Source organism: Miniopterus natalensis, chromosome 1, assembly GCF_054644295.1.
Source record: "Miniopterus natalensis isolate mMinNat1 chromosome 1, mMinNat1.hap1, whole genome shotgun sequence".
NCBI classification, from domain to species: domain Eukaryota; kingdom Metazoa; phylum Chordata; class Mammalia; order Chiroptera; family Miniopteridae; genus Miniopterus; species Miniopterus natalensis.
This window is the reverse complement of record NC_142081.1, coordinates 178,017,003-178,040,832: the sequence shown is the minus strand read 5'-3', so window position 1 is coordinate 178,040,832 and position 23,830 is coordinate 178,017,003. Positions and strand designations below refer to the sequence as shown.

The 23,830-nt window shown below is 41.6% G+C and overlaps 1 protein-coding gene across 1 annotated transcript in view; it reads right to left on the bottom strand.

Annotated features, from left to right (window-relative positions):
- Positions 1-16,384: 16,384 nt before the first annotated feature.
- The window catches only part of BEND4 (BEN domain containing 4), a 31,332-nt gene continuing 23,886 nt past the window's right edge, over positions 16,385-23,830 (bottom strand). The window contains exons 4-5 of the mRNA XM_087816882.1: positions 20,389-20,629; positions 16,385-16,643 (exon numbers count right to left, since the gene is read on the bottom strand). Coding sequence (XP_087673008.1) covers positions 16,426-16,643; positions 20,389-20,629 — 459 coding nt within the window. The 3' untranslated portion in view covers positions 16,385-16,425. The remainder of the gene's footprint in view (positions 16,644-20,388; positions 20,630-23,830) is intronic.

Genomic DNA, 23,830 nt, shown 5'->3' with positions numbered 1-23,830 from the left:
AATTGTTGGATCATATGTTAGGTCTATTTTTAATTTTTTGAGGAATCTCCATATTGTTTTGCATAGTGGCTGCACCAATTTACATTCCCACCAACATTGCACAAGGGGTTCTCTTTTCCCCACATCCTTGCCAACACTTATTTCTTGTCTTTTTGTTAATAGGCATTCTAATAGATATGAGGTGATACTGCATGGCTTTGGTTTTTATTTCCCTGATGATTAATGATGTTAACTGACTTTTCTTGTACCTGTTGACCATCTGTCTTTTTTGGAAAAATGTCTATTTAGATCCTCTGCCCATTTTCTTTAAATCCAAGCAGTCTGTCTTTTTTAAAATTGAGGTTTAATTGACTTATAACATTATATTAGTTTCAGGCATACAGCGTGATGATTCAATATTTGTATATATTTCAGGATGATCAGCACAGTAAGTCTACTACCATACATAGTTACATTTTTTTTCTTTGTCTTATGATGAGGACTTTTAAGATTTTTTTCTCTTAGCAGCTTTCAAATATGCTATATGGTATTATTAGCTATCATCACCGTGCTGTACATTATATCTCCATGACTTATGTTTTAATTGGATTGTTTTATGCTGTTGAATTGTATGAGTTCTTTATATATTTTGAATATTAAAATTAAATCAGATAAATGATACGCAAATATTTTGTCCCATTTAGTTGGTTGCCTTTTCATTTTGTTGATGGTCTCCTTTGCTGTGCAGAAGCTTTTTAGTTTGATGTAGTCCCACTTGTTTATTTTTGTTTTTTGTGCCTTTGCTTTTGGTGTCAAATCCAAAAAAAAATCACCATCAAGATCCAGGTCAAGGAGCTTATCTCCTATGTTTTCTTTGAAGAGTTTTATGGTTTAGTTACTTAATTTTCTAAAAAGTCCTCACCCAAGGATATTTTTTATTGATTTTAGAGAGGGGGTGGGGGGAGAAACATTGCTTGGTTGCCTCCTACACGCACCCCAGCCAGGGATCAAACCCACAACCTAGGTATGTGCCCTGACCCCCAGTTGAACCCTCAACCTCTTGGTGCACAGGACAGCGATCAGCCCACCGAGCCACCCGGCCAGGGCTGGTTACTGAATTTTTGATACTCATCTTTGGTCCAACTAAATTTGGCTAAAACCTCTTGAAGATTCACATTCCTAAAACTTAACTGTAGAATTCACTTTCTCCTTAATAAAGGTAGTCAACACTGACTGTTCTATCAGAAAATGTCCTCACCCTCATTAGTTGTTTCATGGGTAAATTATATTGTCTCCTCATGGGATCAGCTAGAATATGTTTCTCAAGTGTTAACCTGCAGCACAGATCACCTGGGACTCTTGCTAAAATGCACATTTTCTTTTTTTTCTTTTTTTAAAAAAAAAAATCTTTATTGATTTCAGAGAGAGGAAGGGAGAGGGAGAGAGAGAGATAGAAACATCAATGATGAGAGAGTCATTGATCGGCTGCAGCCCACGACCCGGGCATGTGCCCTGACCGGGAATCGAACCCTGCTCGCCTGGATCCTAGGTCGACGCTTAACCACTGAGCCACGCCCGGCCGGGCAAAATGCACATTTTCTGATTCAGGAGGTCTGGAGTGGGGCTGCATTTCTCACATGCTTATAGGTAATTAATTCTGAAACTGCTGGCCCACGGCCCACACTTTCACTATCAAGGATAAGACTGTTTTTAGATGTGTGCCTATGCAGTCTACTAGCACAGGAATACAGCTGTTACAATAGATGTATCTCTAAAGACATGATAGGTAGTTATTGGGGTTGTAAAGTTTAAAAAAAGATCACTATGAATTCTCTTATGAAGGAATAATTTTTACCTAATTAATTTGGGGGCCTAAGTTTGGAATTGTATCCAAAGTATGACCATAAAGTAGTATCAATAGTACTTTCAATTAATATTAAAGATCAACTAAGTGTTCCTTTAAAAAATAATCTGTGAGGCTATCATCTTATTCTAACAATGCTGCCATCTTCAGGATATGTCTGGAACTCCTGCTTGAGAGTTAACTAGTGTATTTGACCCATTTGTAAAAATAGGTTTGATGAAATGTCGCTATTTTCATCTTTTGAGGGTAAATTTGATTTTTTTTTATTGATTGGTTGCCTTCTGAAGGTGCCCTGACTGGGGCTAGGGATCAAACCTGCAACCCAGGTATGTGCCCTTGACCGAGAAATCGAACCCAAAACCCTTCGGTCCATGGGTGGACACTCTAACCGCTGAGCCAAACCTGCCGGGGCTAAATCTGATATTAGGAAGCAGTCAAAACTAGTTAGATCCGAGACTGATGAAGATGGTGGATGGGTAAACTGGGTTGATGGGAAAAACGGAAGACGGGCCCTAGCTGTTTGGCTCAGTGGTTACAGCGCTGGCCCATGGACTGAAGGGTCCCGGATTCCATTCCGGCCAAGGGCACGCACCTTGGCTGCAGGCTCCATCCCCAGCCCTGGCCAGCGAGCGGGAGGCCACCAATGGATGTCTCTCTCTCACATTTATGTCTCGGGGTGTGTGTGTCTCCCTCTCCCCCCGAAAAGCAATGGGAAAAATATCCTTCGGTGAGAATTAAAAAAAAAAAAAGACAAAAGGGAGATGTAACTAAAGTTGGTTTTTGTTCGTTGTTGGGTAAGAACCAGAACAGGAAGAGACAAGAAACAATGATTTTAAAAGTACTTTACAAAAGCATCGGCTCTTTATCTGGTGGTTTGTAGAAGTAGCTTCATTTTAGAAACAAATTTAAGTGGCCAGATTTTCAATATTCTCCCCAAGTACTTCCATGGCAAGGCACTTAGTACCTCAGCAATAGAAACATCTGCTTGCTGAGCAGATACATTGCACAGAGTAAAGGCACTCGAACAATTCCATTTGCTTTTCTCATTAGAGCAAAGGGGAGGGCAGGGAGGGCAGGAACATGCAGGGAATGATGTGGGTGGCTGACCCCGCAGGGTGTGCCTGCCTGCAAAATAAATGGGCAGGCTTGTCTGCCTAACAAAATGGGAAGGATTGTTTTCTAACATGGAGTAATTGTCCTTAAAAATGTTCCTTATACATATTTTTATCAGTATACTATAAAGGTTTTATTTTTAAAATTGATTTTAGAGAAAGAACAAGGGCGAGAGGGGGAGAGACACAGAGAGATTTGCTGTTCCACTTATTTATGCATTCATTGGTTGATTCTTGTGTCTTAATTGGGGATTGAACCCACAACCTTGGCATATCGGGGTGATGCTCTAACCAACTGAGCCACCCATAAAGCTTTTAATATTAAAGAACCCAATCAGATTAATGCTTGGCATAATTTTGAGAAATACAAGCATTAGTATTTAGGATAGTTTGGGGAGCAAAGCTGCTTTGTTTCAATAATGAGTGTAGCACAATGCTTTTTCAATAATGGAATTTCCCTTTTTGCATCAGGCTCATCCATTTGTCCGACACTCTTTCTAGACTAATAATTTGAGCAATTCATTTAAACATTTTGGAGCAGTATACAGGGTATCCCCAAAAATGTATACACACTTTGAATAAAGGCAGTGTTTATTAAAATACATTTCATTTTCAAAATGTAATAGAATGAGCTGTTAAAGTATGTATACATTTTTGGGGACACCCTGTATTTTACTCCAAAGCCTTTCTATGCAACCAACAAGTGCTACAAGAAGAAACAAAGTGTAAGCTAAACTGTCAGGGAAAAAGTGATTCTGAGCAGAGAATAAGGTTCTAGATTAGCAGTTCCTAACATGGGGACCATGGAGATAGGCTTTAGGGGATTCAAGCACCCTTGACATCTCCTGGGAAATCCTGCGTGTATGTTCATCTAGGCAGAGTGGCCTAGTTTTTATAAGATTCTCAGAGTGGTTTTGACCCAAAAGTTAGAATGACTCTTATAATGAGTCAAGATAAGACTAGGTTATGCTGCAGTAACAAGTTAACCCTGAGACCCCCGTGATTTAAAACCATGGCTGCTTCTCCTAACTTTCCCTTTCAACTCTTGTCAGACAACAAATATATGTTCAGAGCTCCTCCCTAGGACCCCAGAGAGGGAGGGATTAGGAGCCCTGGCGGTCTCGTGCACTTCCCTCTGGGCAAGTTCCTCGCCTTTCCTTACCCATCAGATTTTTTCCTCATTGTAGACAAAGATGGGACAGAACCCCGGAGGGCAAGTGACAGCAAGGTTGAGAAGAGAGGCTCTGGATGCATAATTTGGAACAGCTTGAAATGTTTTTGTCAGTGTGGAGATGTGGGGAGTAGGCAGCTGAGGGGGTGGAGACGTCTTCTTTCTCAGGTTTTTGAACACTATATATGTTCTAGGAAGCATTCTAATATATTTCACCTACCTCCAGGTGGAAATGGGCAGCTTATAACAATAAAGCACTGTAATAATAAACTCAAAGATAAAGGCAACAGAAAAAGATGGGCTACAGTGGCAGAGAAGAAACATACCAGAGAAGCTGAGCTAAGGGAAGCTGGGAGAAAACTAGTCAGTTGAGATAAAACCTAATGTTGAGTTTCCTGGCAAGCAAGGGAAAAAGGAAGACACCAATGAGAATTTTGGAAAATGTTTGAAAAAACCTCATGGTTCTAGGGGACTGAATTATTTTGATATTCATTTAGGAACTGATAATAAATAGGTGCATGAACTTGAGCAAGTTCCTAGAATTTTCTGGGCTTTACTTTTCCGTAAGTGATGGTAACTGCCTGCTGAACTAGGAGATCTATAAATTCCTTCTATCTATAGCTTCTCAATTATTAATGATGCTTCAAAGAAATGGCTTCCTTTATACTTTTCACTAGGATTACATATTTCTTCATTGAAGAAATGCTTATAGTTCCCTGTGGATGCATGAGATTTTCCCTATTAAGTATCCTTAAAGAAAAATGTGACAGATTTCTTCAGTCCTTACCAATTTTAAAGCTATCATATATTTCACATCACGTGCCTAGTTTTGGCTTTGGCATTCTTCTGTAGTCACAGAAAAGTCTATCCAAAAATACACCAGAAACTTAAAAGGTAATTATTTAACCCAAAATGTTAATAGAAAACACAAGAAAAGGCACAAACACAATTATGTTTTTTTCAATTGAATTGAAAATGTCTGTGTTGCCAGGAAGGAGAAAAAATCATAATTGGCACAAAATAAAGAGAGTAGGAGACATTTTCATACCCGTTCTTCATATCTAGACAGGCCTGAATTTCCTCCTAGAAGCTGCGGAGAGAGATGTGTTTAAACTGTGCTTACTGCTGGAAAATGGACCCTAGGTTTTAAAGAATGTTTTTTATTATTGGAGAGAGAGGGGCATCAATTTGTTCCACTTATTTCTGCGTTCATTGGTTGATTCTTGTACGTGCCCTGACTAGGGATTGAACCCGCAACCTTGGCGTGTGGGACGGTGCTCTAACCAAATGAGCTATCCTGGCCAGGGCTGAAAAAATGCCTTTTTTAATGGTTACATTTCCTGGTCCCTCTGCTTCTATTCCACTATGCAGCCTACTGTTAATTATTTCACCTTCATTAGCAGTATTCTTAAATATTCTTGTGGCTTGATGAGTTTTGATATTTAATAGTAAAGAAAATCAGGATTAATCTGGTTCATAACATTTTAATGAAATGAGAATTAATGTTTACCTTAAAGGTGTATTTCAAAAACCATGGTTGAATGCAGTGTGTTAAAATTTTACAACTGATGCCTGGCTGGTGTGGTTCAGTACGTGAGGGTTGACCCAGGAACCAAGAGGTCACCAGTTTGACTCCCGGTGCGGGCACATGCCAGGTTTTGGGCTCGATCCCCAGTAGGGGGCATGCAGGAGACAGCCGATCGATGTTTCTATCTCATTGATGTTTCTATCTATCCCTCTCCCTTCCTCTCTAAAAATCAATAAAAACATTTTAAAAAAATTTACAATTGATAAGTACAAAGACCAAGATGTTCTATTTTATCCCACTTTATCATTCATTCGTTCATTCATAGAAGCAACCTTGTTTCTGAAAATCAGGACCAGAGAACACAGAGGGCTGTTGGCAGAGGAACTGAGCGGGTGTCTCTGCGGAGCATTAGGACTGAATCGGAACCGAGACTCGCTGGGACCCAGGAATTGCATGAGTATTCATCTGTGCATTTCTGCCAGGATTTGAGCAGGCTTCTCAGGCCGAACTGAGAGATGAACTAGTTTGATCGGCCAGAGCTGCGTAGTCTTAAGAGGTAGTTATTGTTTTATCAGCCTCACCGCTGCGACTTTTTTTCTCAGTCTTGAGAGTCTTATAGCTATTACTTTTGAAGATTAGTTTTAGTGGAGTTAAAACATGGGCTTCTCACCTGGAGCTGGCCCACGTGGATTAGTGTCTTGGCTTCACCACTACTAAGCATCAGTTTACACACCTTTAGAGTAGGGGTAATACTAGCGTTTACCTCAGTGGCTCTTTAAGAAGATTCAATGCAATAATGATAGTAAAGCACTTACCTACTGACATATGTAAACTATTCAAATTATGAAGAATTAAGAATCATTTATATAAAGAAGTCAACTCCCTAGATTTCACTGAGGTGGAACCAGAGAGACCTTTGAACTGTCTGACTCATCCGACTCATCCCCATCACCAGTGGTGCCTCTTCTCTTCCCTTTGTCCCTTCTGCACCCTGTTCGGGTCCTAGGGGGCTCTCCTGCCCCTGGTTTCCAGTGGCTCCCAGCTAGAGCGAGCGTCAGAGGAGATGGCAGGGAGGAGGGAGATCAGGGTATCCATTCCCCTGCTCCCTCCCTGCAGTCTTCACACAGATCCATTTCCTCTCTAATTGCAGGGCCACCAGCCAGTCACTCACCTCACCCTTCAGGCTAATGACAGTGCTGCTAGCTCTGGGGACTACATCGCTTTGTAGTTTCAGCCCACCCTGCCCACATCTATACCAAACCTCTATCAAACTCTTCTCAAATCACCTGCACCTTGTTTCCCGACAGAGTGGCTGAAACGCCAGCTGGGTATCACCGACGGTGTCTACGCGAGGTCTGAACCACAGCTTTGGGGGGGGGGGGGGGGAAGCAAACGTGATTGAACCAGGATTTGGGAGTACACAGTACCACGTGAGTCAGTCTCCCTGACTGGTGTGTACTTTGGCTGTGGTCAAATGGAACTGCCTTGGTGAGATAGAAACAGGCTTAGTGGTACTTATCTTGTCTCATTTTATGCCCGATACGGCTTTTTAAATACAACTTTATTTGGGGTAACAAGTTGCTCAGAGGAAGTTGGGATTTTCTTATAATATGTAATAGGTCTTTGTTACTTTTCTTCAAATAGGTACCAAGCTATTGGTTGTGCTTCTTTGGTTCTTGGGACAGGGTACCTTATACAGTACCAGGCATCTCAGGCTTTCAAAAATACATTGCACAAATGGGAAATCAACTTTAAAGGAGTTGTATCATAATACATTTGGTTCCTTAATTATGGTACCTGTGTACTGAGCAGCATTCTCTAAAACTGGCTTGACTATTCTGGATATTTCATATAAATGGAACCATGAAATATGTGGCCTTTTGTGTATGGCTGCTTTCATTTAGCATCATGTTTTCAAGGTTCATCCATGTAGCCTGTATCAGTATTTCATTTCTTTTTATAACTGAGTAAAACTTCACTGTGTGGATATACATTTTATTTATCCATTTATCAACTAGTGGACATCTAGATTTCCACTTCCTGGTTACTATAAATAATGCTCCTATGAACATGTGTGTACAACTGTTTGCGTAGACATGTTTTCATTTCTCTTGGTTCCATACTTACAAGTGGAATTGCTGGGTCAAATGATAACACTGGATTTAACATTGAAGGAACTGCCAAACCGCTTCCCAGTGACCGCCCTAGTTCACATTCCGACCAGCAGCGTGTTTCAGCCTCTCCGTGTCCTAGTCGGCAGTTGTTACTGTGTCCTTTCCACGTCAGCCATCCCAGTGAAGTGGTGTTTCCCTGGGGTTTGGTTTGTTCCCCTAATGACTCATGATGTTGAGCGTCTTTCCATGTGCCAACTGGCCATTTGTATGCCTTCCTTGGAAAACACATTCAGATTCCTTGCTCACTTCCAGCTGGGCTATTTGTCTTGGCAAGTTGTGAATCTCTGTATATTCTGGCTGCAAGTCTCTTATCAGATACGTGATTTGCAAGTATGTTCTCACGTTCTGTGGGTTACATTTTTGTGTTCTTTGAAGCCCCCCTATTTTTCATTTTGGTGAAGTCTAATTTACCTGTTTTCTTTTGTCACTTGTGCTTTTGCAGGTCAGACTGAATAAACTATATGTCTAACCCAAGACCATGAAGATGTACTCTTGTTTTTCTACTAGGAGTTTTAGAATTCTAGCTCTTCCATTTAGGTCTATGATCTACTTTATTTTTTGTACATAGTGTGAGGCAGGGGACCAACTTCATTCTTTCGGATGTGGATATCCTGATGTCCCAGCGTCATTTGTTAAAAAGACTATCCTTTTTCCATTGAGTTGTCTTGGTACCCTTGTTAAAAATCAATTGACTGCAAATGTAAGGATTTATTTTTGTTGGCCATCTGGGTTCCTTGCATTTTCATATGAATGTTATGTCAGCCTGACAATTTCTATAGAGAAGTCAGCTGAGATTTGGACAGGGACTCCAATAAACCTGTAGATAAACTTGGGGAATATTACCACCTTAACAATATTAATTCTTCCGCTCCTTTATCATGGGATGTCTTGCCATTCTTTTTAGATCTTTTAAAATTTCTTCTAATGATGTACTGTGGTTTTCACAGTGTACAAGCCTGGGCCTTATTTTGTTAAATTTATTCCTAAGTGTTTTATTCTTTCCTTTGTTATTGAAAATGAAACTGTTTTCTTATTTTCATTTTCATATTATTTATTGCTAGTGTCTAGAAATACAATTGATTTTTGTAGTATATTGATCCTGTACCCTGCAACCTTGCAGAATTTGTTCCTAATACATTTAAAAAAAAACTTTATTAGTTTTAATTTTTAAAAAAATTGATTTCAGAGAGAGGAACAGAGAGGGAACGACACATAGAAACATCAGTGATAAGAGTCATTGATCAGCTGCCTCCCACATGCCCCCTACTGGGGATTGAGCCTAAAACCCAGGCATGTGCCCTGACCAGGAACTGAACCATGACCTCCTGGTTCATAGGTCAATGATCAACCCCTGCACCACACCAGTCGGGCCCAAATACTTTTTGATCTGTAGCTTTACCTTCTGTGTCCTGCTACAAAACATTCAAAAACCCGTCACTTAATCCTTTCACCATTTTAGAATAAAATAATTTTAACTGAGATCCCAATTTAAACCCAGATTATTTGGACTAAATTCTTGCTCTTTCATTCAAAACTACCAATTAAAACATTCCATCTTCTAGTGCAAAAATAAAACATCTTTATAGTTTCCCTAAAATGAAACAATGTATTTTGTCTTAGTGTTCACTTAGTTTATGAAATGATACTTGTGTTCTTTCTATAGGGGTTGATATATCAGATTTGTATTTATGCAGTAATTAAAAGTGAGAAGCCCCAACCATGCCACCATAGCCATAGCTACTTTGCTTTTATACTCAGGTCACTGTTTAAAAACCATAAACAGCCCTGGCCAGTGTTGCTCAGTGGTTAGAGTGTTGGCCTGTGCACTGAAGGGTCACAGGTTCAATTCTGGTCAAGGGCATGTACATTGGTTGTGGTTCACTTCCTGCTCCCAGTCGGGATGAGTGGAAGCAATCAGTTGATGTGTCTCTCTCACATCGGTGTTTCTCTCTTGCTCTCACACTCTCTCTCTCCCCCCTTCCCATCCCTCTCTTTTACTCTCCCTGAAAAGCAATGGAAAAAATATCAAGTGAGGTTTAACAAACAAACAACCATAAACTGTCAGCATTTGTTCACTGTTAAAGGTCATGAGTAGCAGCTTCAGGGTTTCCCCCCTCCCTGACAGAAAGGTACTGTGAGTAGGAAATGTGTTTGAAGTGCTGAATGTATAAAAACTGGACGGAAATCTTGGATTCGGTGTCACTCCTAAGTTGTCGCTGTTTTGGATGATTTTCGGTCAGTTCCCTGACATAACTGAGCAGCTTTTATTTGGGTATTAAACACTTAACATGTCCTTGGCATTCAGAGACAAGGACCAAAGCCTTCACATCAGGGAGAAAAATGTTTTTTTTTCCAAAATAAACCAGAAAAATGTCTTCAAAGAATTGGAGAAAGATGCAAAAAAAGCAGGTTAAAACACTTAACAGAGACTTGACATTTATTGTGCAACTTTATCTCCAACAGAACATGTGGCATTCTAGAGGTATATGAGGTAATAAAATCAATACTCCAATTAGAACACCTGAAATAATTGGCTCTAGTAACAAATGTTTCTTATAATTAAAAATATTGAATGCTTAAAAAACTCTTATAACATTTTAAGTTCCTAAAAGAAATGTGCCTAACACTTAAAAAACAACTTACTCTTCTATATAAATTGTTCACAAAAAAATCTTGCTATTCTATATTACACTATGCATTTATAGTTTTATTAACATATCCCTAGTGGATGTTAACTCTACACAGTACAATCAAATAGAAATGATTCATAGAGAATCAACAAGACTCCAACAATAAAAATATTAGGATCAATGGATTTGTCACAGTTTTTCCACAAGTGTTCATAGAAAATAGAGTAAAGGCAAGTTGGCCCCAGTGTCAGGCTGCTACATGAAGTTTAAGAGGAGAGACAGAAAGGCAAGGCTTAAATTGGGCAGGGGCAGGCCGGACCAGTGACCTTGCAAGTTTCAGGACCCATCTCTGGGTTTGGCATGCCCTGTTCCCAAGAAACACAAGCGAGGCCCTCCTGGCCTTGGCATGCTCTTGAACTTAAACATAGCCAGAGATGTTAAAGCCACAACTACAGAAAAGAGTCAACAGATTACTGTATTTTCCTACAAAATTTTCACAAGTTTTCACAGTGACATCAAAAATTAAAACCCTCTCTTCCAAACCAGACTCATCAATTCTAAGGCTACAACAAATGTGAAAAGTGAATGGCACATTGGCTAACTGATGCCATTTCTAACATCTAGGAGTTCCCCCAAATATCACTTCACTCAGTTTAAATTTTTGCTTTTATATCCCTGCGTTTTCATACTGGGGACCTAGAGAATAAATCTGAACAAATAAATGATTTTAATTTACTCACTTTTTAAAAAGACTTTTTAGTCTTCATCATAGGATCTTAAGTGAGTGAAGCCTTATGCAGAAACCTTCGCAGTTCCCAGAGGATATGTGGTTTATATGCTTCTTCTTGAGTGTCAACATACTTTAAAGGTGATTTTTAATAACACAAACATCAATTTTCCCTCAATGGTATAAATTAAAAACATCCATTCCAAAGTGTTGATGGGTTTTGGGAACTTTGGGGAAAACTGAACTAGTCATTCTGCTTAATAAGACCAAATTGATCCTTTTATTAGCTGAGTATGTTGGCAGTGTCCTTATCAATAAAAAGGTAATAATAACAGTAACAGCCTTAGAGGGTGGTTGTGAAGTGCTTAGCAAAGTACCTGGCACACAAGAACGCAATGAACATTAGCTATAGTTACTACTGTTGTCAGTGGTTCTGGATGGGCCCGTTTTCCAACGTGGCACAGACCCATGTGGCTGCTTGTATTGGTGCAGTTATTCTGAGAATGAACTGGTTTTTTTAACAAGTCTCATTAGCAAATGTATTCTCACTGCAATCTGGGGAATTGTGATTCAGTGAAAATCTAGCCTTTATATTAGCTGGCGATAGGTGGTCATGAGAAAAATTAACCTCGTCGCTTTTACCGCAAATACTGGCAATTTAGTGCTTTCAGTAGCCAGACTGATCAAGCTAGTCAATAGATGAGCAAAGCCCAGTCCTCTCACTATTTCTTACAACTGAATATACTACGGAGGGTGAAAGTGGTCTCTCACATGTAAATATGTCAGTTACAGTTTTGAATTTTCTGTATCAGGAGGCAGATATTGATGGGTTACTATTTTTGCACTCCATGTTATCTGATCAATTCTTCACTCTCTTCTAAGAAACAACACAAACAGAAGAGCCAATGCCATTGGCTGATAGTGCAAGAGGGCCATCAGTGGGGTGACATTTTCTAATTATTCCAAGCAAAGTGGTTATTTTTATCTAGTACTTACACCACTGAAAGAAGTCATCACTATGTTTACAAAAATATATCATGATACACACTGCTGTTTAGACACATTTACGTTAGAATTCTGACTCAAGCATTCCACTTGACATGTTTTGCCACGCAGTTTTGGCTAAGTGTTGCCACATTAAACAGACATCAGCCAGACTTGCACCATATGTGCAAAATAATTTTCTATTACATTTCTAAAAATTTGTATCTGAGCTGTCAAAAATCACGCAGATCTGTACTGTGAAATGACACAGCACTGAATGAGAAAAGTTATACATTTAAATCTTCTCTAAAAATGAAGTTACCTAAGAATGAGATTTTTTTTAAATGACTGAAATCTAAGAAAAAACTAAGGAGGTAGTCAGTGGGCATTAGGTTCAGGTTCTGGAGCACATAATAAATTAAAGAATCCAAATGAAGGCAATGTCATGCTTGCTTTTCTGAAAAGAGTGCATGTTTCATCTTATTTGGTGTTCCATCCATATTCTGACAGCAACAGAAGGCAGGAAAAGCCGTTAAAGATGGCAGAAAAATGTAGAAATCATGAACTTGTAGATTCCTAAGCTTGAAATATTGTCCAGATTTTGGGAAAACATCTGATATTATAAGAATAGTTACTGTACTGAAGAAACCATTCCACTGATATCAGACACATGAAGTAGTTAGATCAAATATATTGTAATAATTTATCTCTCCCTAAAATCCTAATGAAGGTATCTTTAGGCCAATGTTTTTATGACATAGGAGGGGCTAAGATCCAGAATTTGAAGTGACCCACTTGCTCCATAGCTGTGAAGTAGCTAGATGTATCTTTCGATTCCCCTACCATGGAGACAACAGCAATTTTCTGCAGACGCTCTAATACTATCCTCTGCATTCCTAGTGAAGCCACGCGGTTTTGGACAATAACCTGAATGCTGTGGTGAACATGAGGAACAAGAGAGTGATGCTCGGGTTCAAGGGCTGGATGAACTATTTTCAAGTAAAAAGGGATGGTATGAACTTGAATGTTTAGTTTATCTCCAAAGCACTTAGCACTGAGGTTAACCGTGAGATTCTGAACAGTGCACCTCCAGAGATACCAACAGAACTACTCATGGACTACAGCTCCCTCCACCGGTTCCTGGCCTATGTTCTCTGACAGACCACTGAAGGGTTATCCTGAGCCCAGTGGGACCACAGGTCACTGTGAAAGCAGGGACGCTTTCTATGGCAGATTTTAATTTGGGAAGACCAGGACACATCAAGATGCTGTCACTGTTGTAGGTATGGACTCTTTTGATAGCCGGGATCATGGCCCACATTCAGTCATTGACAAAAACATCACGCGTCGTCTTTGGTGCCAGGCCAGCCCTGCAACCCCCTCTCACCAATGAAGTGGAGCCCAGCGGCAGCCTGAGCTGTTTTAATCCAATCTGTTTTGTGCCAATGCTCCAATGACTCAAGAAGATTCTAAGAGCTGAGTTTAAGTTTCTTGTCATAAGAGCAACTTGTCCAATTCCAGACAAAGATGAAGAAAATTAAATCAAGAAAAGGGACATCTTCAGGTCTCCAGAGAGATCAACGGAAAGGCTGACAGAGCAGTGACAGCAGCCAATCTTCTTAGTTGTGAGCTTTTAACCTTCCTACATAGCGGTCATACTGGTCTTCCCCAAAAATATGTGAACTATCTCTGCAAGCCCCAATTTAAAAATCAGGTGACCACATAGGCAACCACCATGAACCAGGTAAGAGACCAGCCTTAAAGGGGAAGCTCACAGGGTGGCATGGGACATGAGCCAAGGAGACAGCAGAACATGTAAGTGGATCCTGTGGCACAGCCCAAGTGTGCTGCAGCACCTGGGTGGGCTTGGCTAAAGGGATACGATACGGACGGTGAAGAACAAGGCAGGACGTCTGACAGCGGGCAGGGGCGGCGTCGTTCCAGGAGAGGCATTAGAACTGGCTGTGTGAAGCCAGTCCGCCATCCTTCTGGGCCAACATGAAGTTCCTTGCAATTTGTGAAATACTGGAGAACTGATACAGAAACAATTCACCTGGGAAGGGGGTGAGAGGAGAGACCAGGTGTGCCTTTGGAGCAAGGTCTGTGTGCAAGCAGGTGGCTTGGGAGACAGAGCCCACCCCAGTCGCCTCCTTCAGGGGTGGGTAGCAGGAGTGGCACATAAGGCTGCGGAGAGCGTGCAGCGGGGCTCTCGCCGCCACCTCAGCTGAGGCGGGCGCAGCACAGACAACGCAGGCCGAGGTAATGCTGAGATGTGAAGATGCGTGCAATCAAGATTACAGAAAACGGTAAGAGTTGGGAGTGTTTGTTTGTACGTGCACTCAGCAGTATGGATAACCAAGTCCAGTGCAAAAGAGAAAAAAGAAAAAGATGGACAGACAGATGAGTGACAGTGGTTACTTTTCTTCTGGCCAAGATTTCATGTTACCAAACAATCTTGCAAGATACTGATTTCCTAGACCTCTGAAACTCTTTAAGTATCTTTTTCCTCGGCTATCCAAAGATATTAGTCTCATGGTTCCCCCAAATAACATTGCATTTGCTCTTATCATTTCTTAAAAAAAACAAAAATTTAAACTAAAAAGTTTAGCTAACTTGCCCCAAATAGGATCAAAACATTAGTTCTCCCCACACCACTTAACAGATCTGACAAATGACCATCTCTATAAATATTAAACTTTTCAATGGTTAAAACTAATAATCATTCAAAAAGTTACAGAAGGACCTATTTCTAGACCTGTGCATATAGTTGATGCTTATTACTGAGTGTAAAGGATAATGTATTATTTTACTTTGACAAAAAATGGCAAAAAAAACACCCTGCTTTATAAATGGATGCTCATAAACTTTAAATGAATTTCCAACCAATTTTCAAAATACTTAGTCATGCCTGTAGGTGACATTAACAGCCTTCAACAAATGCTGCCCATTCGGCCCTTGGCTTACAAAGGATGTGGCACCTGCATTCGTCTGATAAAGGAAGCCTCCCCTGACGTCCAAACTCAAAGCCCTCAGAAATAGATTCCAGCATCTCTATAGCATCTGTGGGTAAGAAATCGTTCCAAAGACACTACTAATTTCACACATGGAACTCAACAAATTAACCTGGGGAAGGTGGGTGTTAATCAGGGGAATGTTGGGGTAAACAGACACACACAGTTGGGAAGAAACATTTTCATCAGTGATGACGAGAAACAGAAGTTTTATGCAAATTCTAAAGATCAGCTGAGCACAGGAAAACCCTCAAATTTCAGAGAAATTACAGACAAGCCCATTGCATAGTTGTCAGAATGGCCTTACAGCCGTGTCTATGCAATTCCAGAACATCTGGTCAACTCAGTAACACCATCAGTCACACCGCTTGTTTGGTCTTCAGTGCACCAAACGACTGACTCACTGAAATTTTCATTGTTTAACCCACCACTGTGGCATTGTGACAACAAAGCCTGACTTCAGGTTATGGGAACTGTGGACCTATGGACCTACAAAATCAAGCATTTAAAAATGGGCTCGGATCTTTGGGTGTTTCTTGACTGACATAATGAAAACTATTACTGTTTGTAAACTGCAGAGATCACCTAGTGCCTTCCTGATCAACACGTTAGGAGTTTTTTGGAAAGAGTAACAGAAAAACAGCTGACTTCCAATTAATCATTGTCTAGAGGTGGCCTCTGTTCTCTGGTTTCTATTTAACAATAGGCTCTGTCAATGTAGACACAGTGTACGGTATCACCTATCTGATGTCTTTGCTGAGAAGTATGAATTCAAGTTTTTGGAAAACATAAAGACGACTTATTTGAATTAAAATAAGAGAGTGCTCATTCCTGTCCCTTTAAACAACTCCATGTCTCCACCTTCCTACAGGCAGGAACACAGCCCCTTCCATGGGGACCAGCTCTGCTCGGGTAGCAGAGTTTACTTGAAGATTTCAGACGGGTGACCAGGAATTAACCTTTTTTTTTCCACCCTCACCATCTATCTAGCTAGTAATATTTTACAGTCAATTGTAGTTTTTTCTTTTTATAATACAATATTCTGAAAATCTGTGGTAGGCTCCACAGACTTCCCCAACAACCCTAAAATGGATTTCAATCTGGGAACTGTGGCAGGTCAAGAGTTAAGATTGAGGATTCACAGTCTGACAGATGCCATGCTGTGGGCTCTAAGTGATGGGAACAGGACATTCACAATGGTGACTCTGGAGAGGACCGGCTGCTGCAATGGAAAGGTTTTGTCCCCTAATCCCCAGACCCATCCTGGGAATTCTTACTGAAGACGTCATCCTGGGAAGCCTGGTGATCAATCCCTTCGTAAAACGAGCCTCCATTGTGCAGGAAAGTTCCCACCGCGCGCCCCTGCCGGGCGTGACCCACAGCATCACTGAACACTTTGTTTATTTGCTCCTCCGAGGGCATCCACCAGTCGGGGTTGGAGGTACAGTGCATCCTAATGAATTCTGTGGGAACATACACAACAATAAAAAGAGAGAAAAAAACAGCTGGTTTTTTGCAGAAGATGGTAGAAGAGACTGCTTACACTTTAACAGAAGCTCTTAATTTGAAAAGCTTTATGAGAACTCCAATGCAATGCCATGATGATGTCACTCACTACACCCAACTTATTCCATACATAATTCCTACTCATGCTCAAGGTAAAAGTCATGTAAGTGAGAGGGCGATCCTTCTAAGGAACATTTGCCATTGGAATCAAAGGTAAACTTGATTGGCAAGTTAGAGAGTTACTTTGTCAAAACCCGCATTTTTAGGATGTTAGCTACCTCCAGAAGCATAGCAAATATGTTCGCATGGTATTCTTAAACCAGCTACTGATCTATAGATTCAAGTAACAAAATCTCACATTTAGTGAGAAATTGCCTAAACTCTAGTTCAGGAGAGGCTTGCACATTCTTAAAATGTTATACTATAGGCTATACTTATTTCTCTAATTGTGGTGCCTACATATGCACTGACAAATATTTTAAAAATGTGATTTCCTCTAAATATTTAATTTCACCAGAAAGCAATGAGCATGCCTGGAAGAGCAAACATACAGGGTGACCCAAAAACATGTACACACACTTTAAGAGCTGACAGCTCAACTGCCATTTCTTTCTTTTCTCAGCCAGACTAAACTTTTAACAAAGGAAAGTCATCCTAAAATGCTACTGGGAGTTTGAAAACCCAGTTGAAGTACAAACACTGCCTTTATAATTATTCAAAGTGTGTATACATTTTTTTTGGACACCCTACATAAAAAGTAGCTAAGACTCCAATGAAACAAACTTGGCCTCCTTTGGATGAGCCTAAATGAACTCTTCCTGTTTCCTCAAGGGGGGGAGGGCACATGCATCATTCCTACGTAGCTATTTTTAACATGAACAGTTGTAAAATGAAGTGAACATTCTGGGAAAAGTTCTAAGTCAAACTGTGTTTGTTTTTGCCCAGCTGACTGCTGTTTACACACTGCTTCCTCCCCAGCAGTGCTCCCTCTACAAGATGATAGTTCTAATTGTGCGACTGGACTCGTCTGAAATGTCTTTGTCAAATCCACACTCTATCTGCCCATGGGAGAAGCTAATGCTTCGCACGCCCTCCTCAACTGTGCCCACCTCAGCAGAGTCCAGCTTCGAGGAGCGGGGGCACCACTGAGGTTGCTGGCATCCCTTTGACTCTGAGGTGAGAGACTCGCTTGTCTTACCCAGTCCCAGCCCTGGCAATCTTCCTTGGGAAAACACTTTATTCAGCTCCTCTCTGCAAAACTGCTGTGAACCTGATGGCTTATCCTGGGAAACACTGAAGGTTAATTCTCAGACCTAGGTCACAGTTGTTACAGTGCTGGGCAGAGAGCAAGGAGGTATTCTGGGACCTCGGGGGCTTAAATATTTACACTTCCCATTATTTCACTTGCGTTCACAGCTATTCACAACTCTTCCCATCATCTCCAGCCAGACTTTTTATTAGCTCCAGAAGCCAGGGACTGTTTTCTATTCTTCTGTCCTCAAGTCCCTACTGTATTCAGTAAGCATTCAATAGCTGTTGTAATTTCCCTCTCACTGTCCAGATCCCCTGCTCTCATATCAACGAGAGGGAATGAAAGACTCAACGTATCACCGAGGGGAAATAAAGGCTAATGGGTGAGGGCGCTGCCAGCCTGGGCTCCAGGAGAACGCGCTGCTGTGACACTCCTACCGCCTCCGCACCTACTACTGTGACAAGACTTTCCCTGATACGGTGAGAGACTATTAAAAGCTAAAGGCGGAGCTCATTCTCTTAGACAACATGAAGCATCTTCACAGGTCTTCTTCCCTCTAGGATCGTAACCCCTTCATGAGGAGGTCCCCCAGGATTTGGTTCTGTTCCCTGAGCACCCTGCTCTCCATCACTAAAAGTGTCCCACAGTCTGAGGCTTCCTCGGCCGTTGTAATCTTGCTCACTAAATCAAGAACACCCACCCTGGGAGTCACCAGGCCTACACCTTTAGGGAGGGATTCCCACCTAGGTCGCAGGAAGGCCCCAGGATTGCAGCCTTTGGGACAGACATATAAATGCTCTAACCAGTTGCCCCGGACACAGGTGGTCACCATTTCATGCCTATGCATTCTCCAGTGGAGGCCTGCGGGTCATGTCCCCAAGTGAGGCGTGGGCTGGAGAAGGCAGCTCTGGTCAGGTAGCCTGACTGCGTTAGTATCGGGTAGGTGTGGTAGTGCCATCAGGGCAGCGGTACTGGGGCTTTGGGATGTATGCTAATCCCTCAGTTTCACCAACTTGCTAGTTAAAATGTAAAGTGTTTAACAAGGATTTCTGGAAAGGGATACCACTGTGAGGCCCCTTATCCTGAGGCCCTTAGAGCCCAGGGCAGCTTCTGGAGCACACATTAGAGTATGTTCTGGGAGCCCTGAGCCTGCCACTGCCTCTGGCACTCTTGGTGAGTAACTGCGTCAGATCTGATGATGCTGAAAACTAAAGAACACCATGGCTAATCTGCTCAGAAAGACCCTGAAAATTTCCATCACACCCATTCTGAGCAAGTGGAATTTCCAGACTGGCCAACAGGGGGTGCTCTGGAGCACCTGTGCCTAGTTAAGACTGGTGTTCTCATTCCAGTGGTTTTCTGAAGGGCCAGTGGCAGGATCACCGGGGGTGGTCCTGAGGCACAGCCATGCATGCATCCCTACCCCTGCCCCAGACCAGCTGGATCAGAAGGTCAGGGGAGGCATGGGGAACCTCGGCTAACAGATACTACATATGCATTTGGACACACTAACAATCACTGTGGGCATCCCAGCAGGAAGTGTAGGAGTGAGTGTCCTGTGTGATAACTGAGACCTGATCAGTGACCAGGTTTTTCCCTGTGACTTCCCTGCCAGGAAACGTTTCGATCCATGTCCAGAATAAATCACTATTAAATCTTTCCAACCAACAAAATTACTATTGAACTAACTATACAGATGAATAGTTGAGCTCTCTGATATGAAATTTTACAGGTGTGAACGGTGTTTTTGTTGGCTCTATAATGTTCCTAGTTGTCTAATCTGTTTATTTCAACCTGCTGAATGAACTGAGCATCTCCCGATTCTTCCTCCTCACCCCTTGCCTCGCCTACCAAGTGGGGATCAGCTGCAAAGTAACCAGTTATTAATATTGGTGAAATGGTATTACCTAAGCAGTATTTTTAATACAGAAACTTTTTTTGAATTTAATACAATAAAGTTTGGGCAAGTAGTACTTTAGGCACTGAGGAAAATGAATTCTAAATAAATTTAAGGTACTGGGGGCAAGTATTCTTGAGAAGGAAGCTAGATGGGATGGGGGAGGAGGTGGGCCACAAGCTGCAAATGAAAACGGGCTTTATCATTTTATTAATTTAAAAAAAAAGCCACGTCTTCCCTTCCTCTGTGCATTTTCCGATGCTCCAGTTTTGCTGGAGGTGGCCTTCCCTGGCAGCAAAGAAAGTCTGAATTTAAAGCGTGAAACATGAGGTGCTATGTAATGCTATGTGCCACTCAGAACAGCAAGGCCAAAGCAAGCGAGGATTTTTCAAAAGAACTTCTCGATACCAAGTAGATGGGCCACATGAAGCCTATAAGGTCTCAGTGGGAAAAAAACCAAAAAACAGTCAAGGCTGAACACTTGCACGGGAGCCACAGCCAATGTGGTGAAATGAGATCACAGATGGCGACACTGAGCGGAAGGATGCAGTACCTCGGAGGCATGTTACTTTAACTGGATCCAGAGGGCGTCTTTCGGGACCTGTTTCTCCTGACTGCACTGACCTTTTCCTTTTCCCAAGGCCGCATGAGTACTTAAGCTCATCGGTTGTGAAAACAAATCTGATGAGGTATCGAAGGAGACGTCTTCCATCTTTCTTTGAAGAATTTACAGCCTCGTCCCACTGCTTGCTCGTTATGTAGACAGGATAGTTGTTCAACAGCTGCTTGCTTCCCTGGAAAAGCGAAATATTTTCTCATTACCCACTTAGCCAGCCAGCCAGAAGCCGAGGTGATCTCCATTTCAAAGGCAGACGTGCTTTTTAACCAAGTGGCTATGTTCTGACAATGAACCAGGTATTGAAGAGCACAAGTAATTGCTCACACTCAGAACGGGCACTTTTCAAATTACATTTGCATTTTCTATAACAAGAGCCAATGAGGTATAATGAACACCTTTGAAAGAGGAGCTATTTATAACTTGCATTTTAACAGGTAGGTTAAAATGTGTCAAGATCCAATGACAGGGAACACTATTTAAATATAACCCGCAACTTTCCTTTTCAATCTATTAAAATATGCAGAAATGACTTTGAAGAGTGTGATCAAACAGGTCCCTTCGTCCTTTGGCTGGCAGTTAACGTACTTTTAGAAAGGATGCTGGTCTATTCTCATTAGGTATCACTTGTGTTTACCTACCTAACACCTGATAGCCGTCGATCACATTATAGTGGAAACATTAAAAAGTAAATTTAAAATAAGGGGAACTGTGGAAACTGGAAAAAAAAATCATTAATAATAATGCAAAATAGGTTTTCTCAAATTATAGCTTTTGCAAATGCCACTATGTCAACTCAAAATTTTTCTTACTTTTTACCTTCATAATTTATGCCTGCTATAAAATTCCCAAGCTAAACAGTTGCAGTGGGACTAATTATGGGAATTTCTGTTAACATTTATAAGCCATGTTTAGGCAACTGCACCTACACAACCATTACTTTAGTTCTGGTTGTCCATAAAATTCTACAGTCCAGGGCAATTAATTAACTCGCAATCTCAGTTTTAACGTACTTCTTCCCCAGTAATTAAGGTGTACAAAATAAAAGAGGGAAAATGCATTCAGTTTTACAACTCTGCAAATTTACTACAGGTTATAAATTTGGTAATGTTTGAGTCTATTAGGGTTTTATTTCAAAAAGTGCTCTGTGCAGTTAAGTGCTGAAAAGGGCAAACAGCACAGACGCCAACAGGAAGGAGGCAGCCAGACTTGACTACGAAACTGTCACTGAATCATGCTCTAGAAGCTCATCTCCACAGCATTCATCCCTCCTTGAATTAGCAGTAGTGTGACTCAGTTTCCTTTTTAAGGGAGGACGTTGAGGCACATGGTTTGTGCTTTGAATTTAGAGTCAAGTTGGGTTTTAACCAAATTTTGGCTCCAGATCATAAGATAATAAAATAGTGTGGTGTTTCTTGACCAAGTTATTACTTCAACTCATTGGACCCAAGTTTCCCTGTCTGTAAAATGGATAGAATTAACTAAGTTATCATGGGTTTGACATATGAGTACTTGGGAGCATAAATCAACCCTGGCTCTGTGTACTACAGGTGGTCAAGTGACGGGCAGGGGCCCAGAGGTCCCCTGGGTCCAGGATGCTGCCCCATGGCAGCAAGTGAGATGGAGGAACAACTGGAGTCTGTGGCACTGCAGACGGAGAAACGAGCATGAAAGATGCAGAATCAAGGGGGTCAGAGAGCCAGGGTTTGGGAGGCTGGGGAGTCAAGAGGATTCCCAGGTGGTGGTGGTGCCCTTCGCAAAGACAAGGAACAGAGGGGGTGTGTCTGGGAAGAGACAGAGGCAGACAAGGAAGAGAATCCCACTGCTTCCCATGCACAGGGAGGGAAGGGGTTACAGGGTTCTGATTAGTTAACCCCTCAGCCCAGCCCAGCCCCCTGGGGCCTGGGAAAAGTGGGATCCAGAGCTCCACTGCCTCGGACCACAAACTGTGTCAAAAGCATTTCTGTGGAAGAGACTTCCTAATAACTGTTACCAAATATCCAGCCATGGATAAGCAGCCTGAGGCTGCCACATGTGCTCTGCACCCCTGGCAACAGGCTGAAATGCCGGTGCAAGTACAGAGGTAGGCTCTGGGGCAGGCCCTAGGCAGCTGACTTAACTTCTCTAAACTTTAGCTTTTTTCTGTCAAAGTAAGGATAGTAATTCCAGCTTGCAGGTCTGTGGGGAAAAGTCCACCAATCTCCCCACCAGAGGATAAGCCCACGGAGGGCTCGGATGATTATCTGCTTTAGTGCCCTCTCTGAGGGCCAAGAACAGTATATGACACAGCAGGTGCAATGAACACCTGTGGACTGCCACGGTGCACGCCACCATGACCGGCATACAGCAGACACTCGGCAACAGCGCTGCACTGCAGAACTCTTACCTTGTTTTTAACCGCTGTAGCACTGGGACACTTGAAGAGCTTTTGATTATAATAAATAGGCAAAGTGAAAGAATTTGAAGAGACCATCAAAGACAGGGGGCCACTGAAAAGGGCTACTGAAGACAGACTTCTGCCATCCTTATATGAAAACCATCTTCTCAGTTAAAGTACACTTGTCAGCTTTAGAAAAGGAGACAGTGAAGCTAGTTTTTAAAACTGGTATTTATTCAACGCTGCACACATTTTAAAATTGCTCATCTGGCAAGCCAGGACTCCCAGAACTGTTTGGCTAAGGAGATTAAATCCTTTTCTGAGGTCTCGCAAGTCCAAAGGCAGAGTTGGGAACCCTGTCCCCAAATTCAGAGTGCATCCCTCAAACCAGAGTTGAGTCTATTTCAAGATAGGAGGTACTTGAGATGAGGGAGCTGACAATCCAAGCAAGCAGCTTTCTAAACCCTTAAAAACATCTACTCAGAAAAGTTCTCCAGCTCTTCTGGAATGTTAGCAGCTCTCCATAAAATGTAGCTCTCATAAAATGTAGAAATAGCATCTGAAGGCAATTTTCTTCAACAACAAAAAAAAAGAGAGAAAGTAATTTACAGCTCAAAACAACTCAGAATGCTCTGGGTTGTGGATGAGATTTATCGTGTGTAGTTAATAGAAATAAAATGTAATAAATAATACCAGTGAGAAAATGCCCATATTCCTGACATGACAATAAAAATAAGACAGTAGTAATCATGATGATGGGTAAAGTTTAAATAGTCCTATCCAGAGAAAATGTAGGTATTTGCCCTGCTTTTATGTTTTTATAGAATTCTGACTGCATAGTCTCTTCAATTAGCCACCAACAAGTTTTTAAACTCTGACCTATTGTTGAGTCAACTTTGAAAAAGCCAAGATGAACAGTGCTCTTTTAGTGTCTTCACAGACTCGTAGCCAAATGGAAGACACTGGTGGACACTAACTTTTCAGTAAGTTCTGAATTCTTCT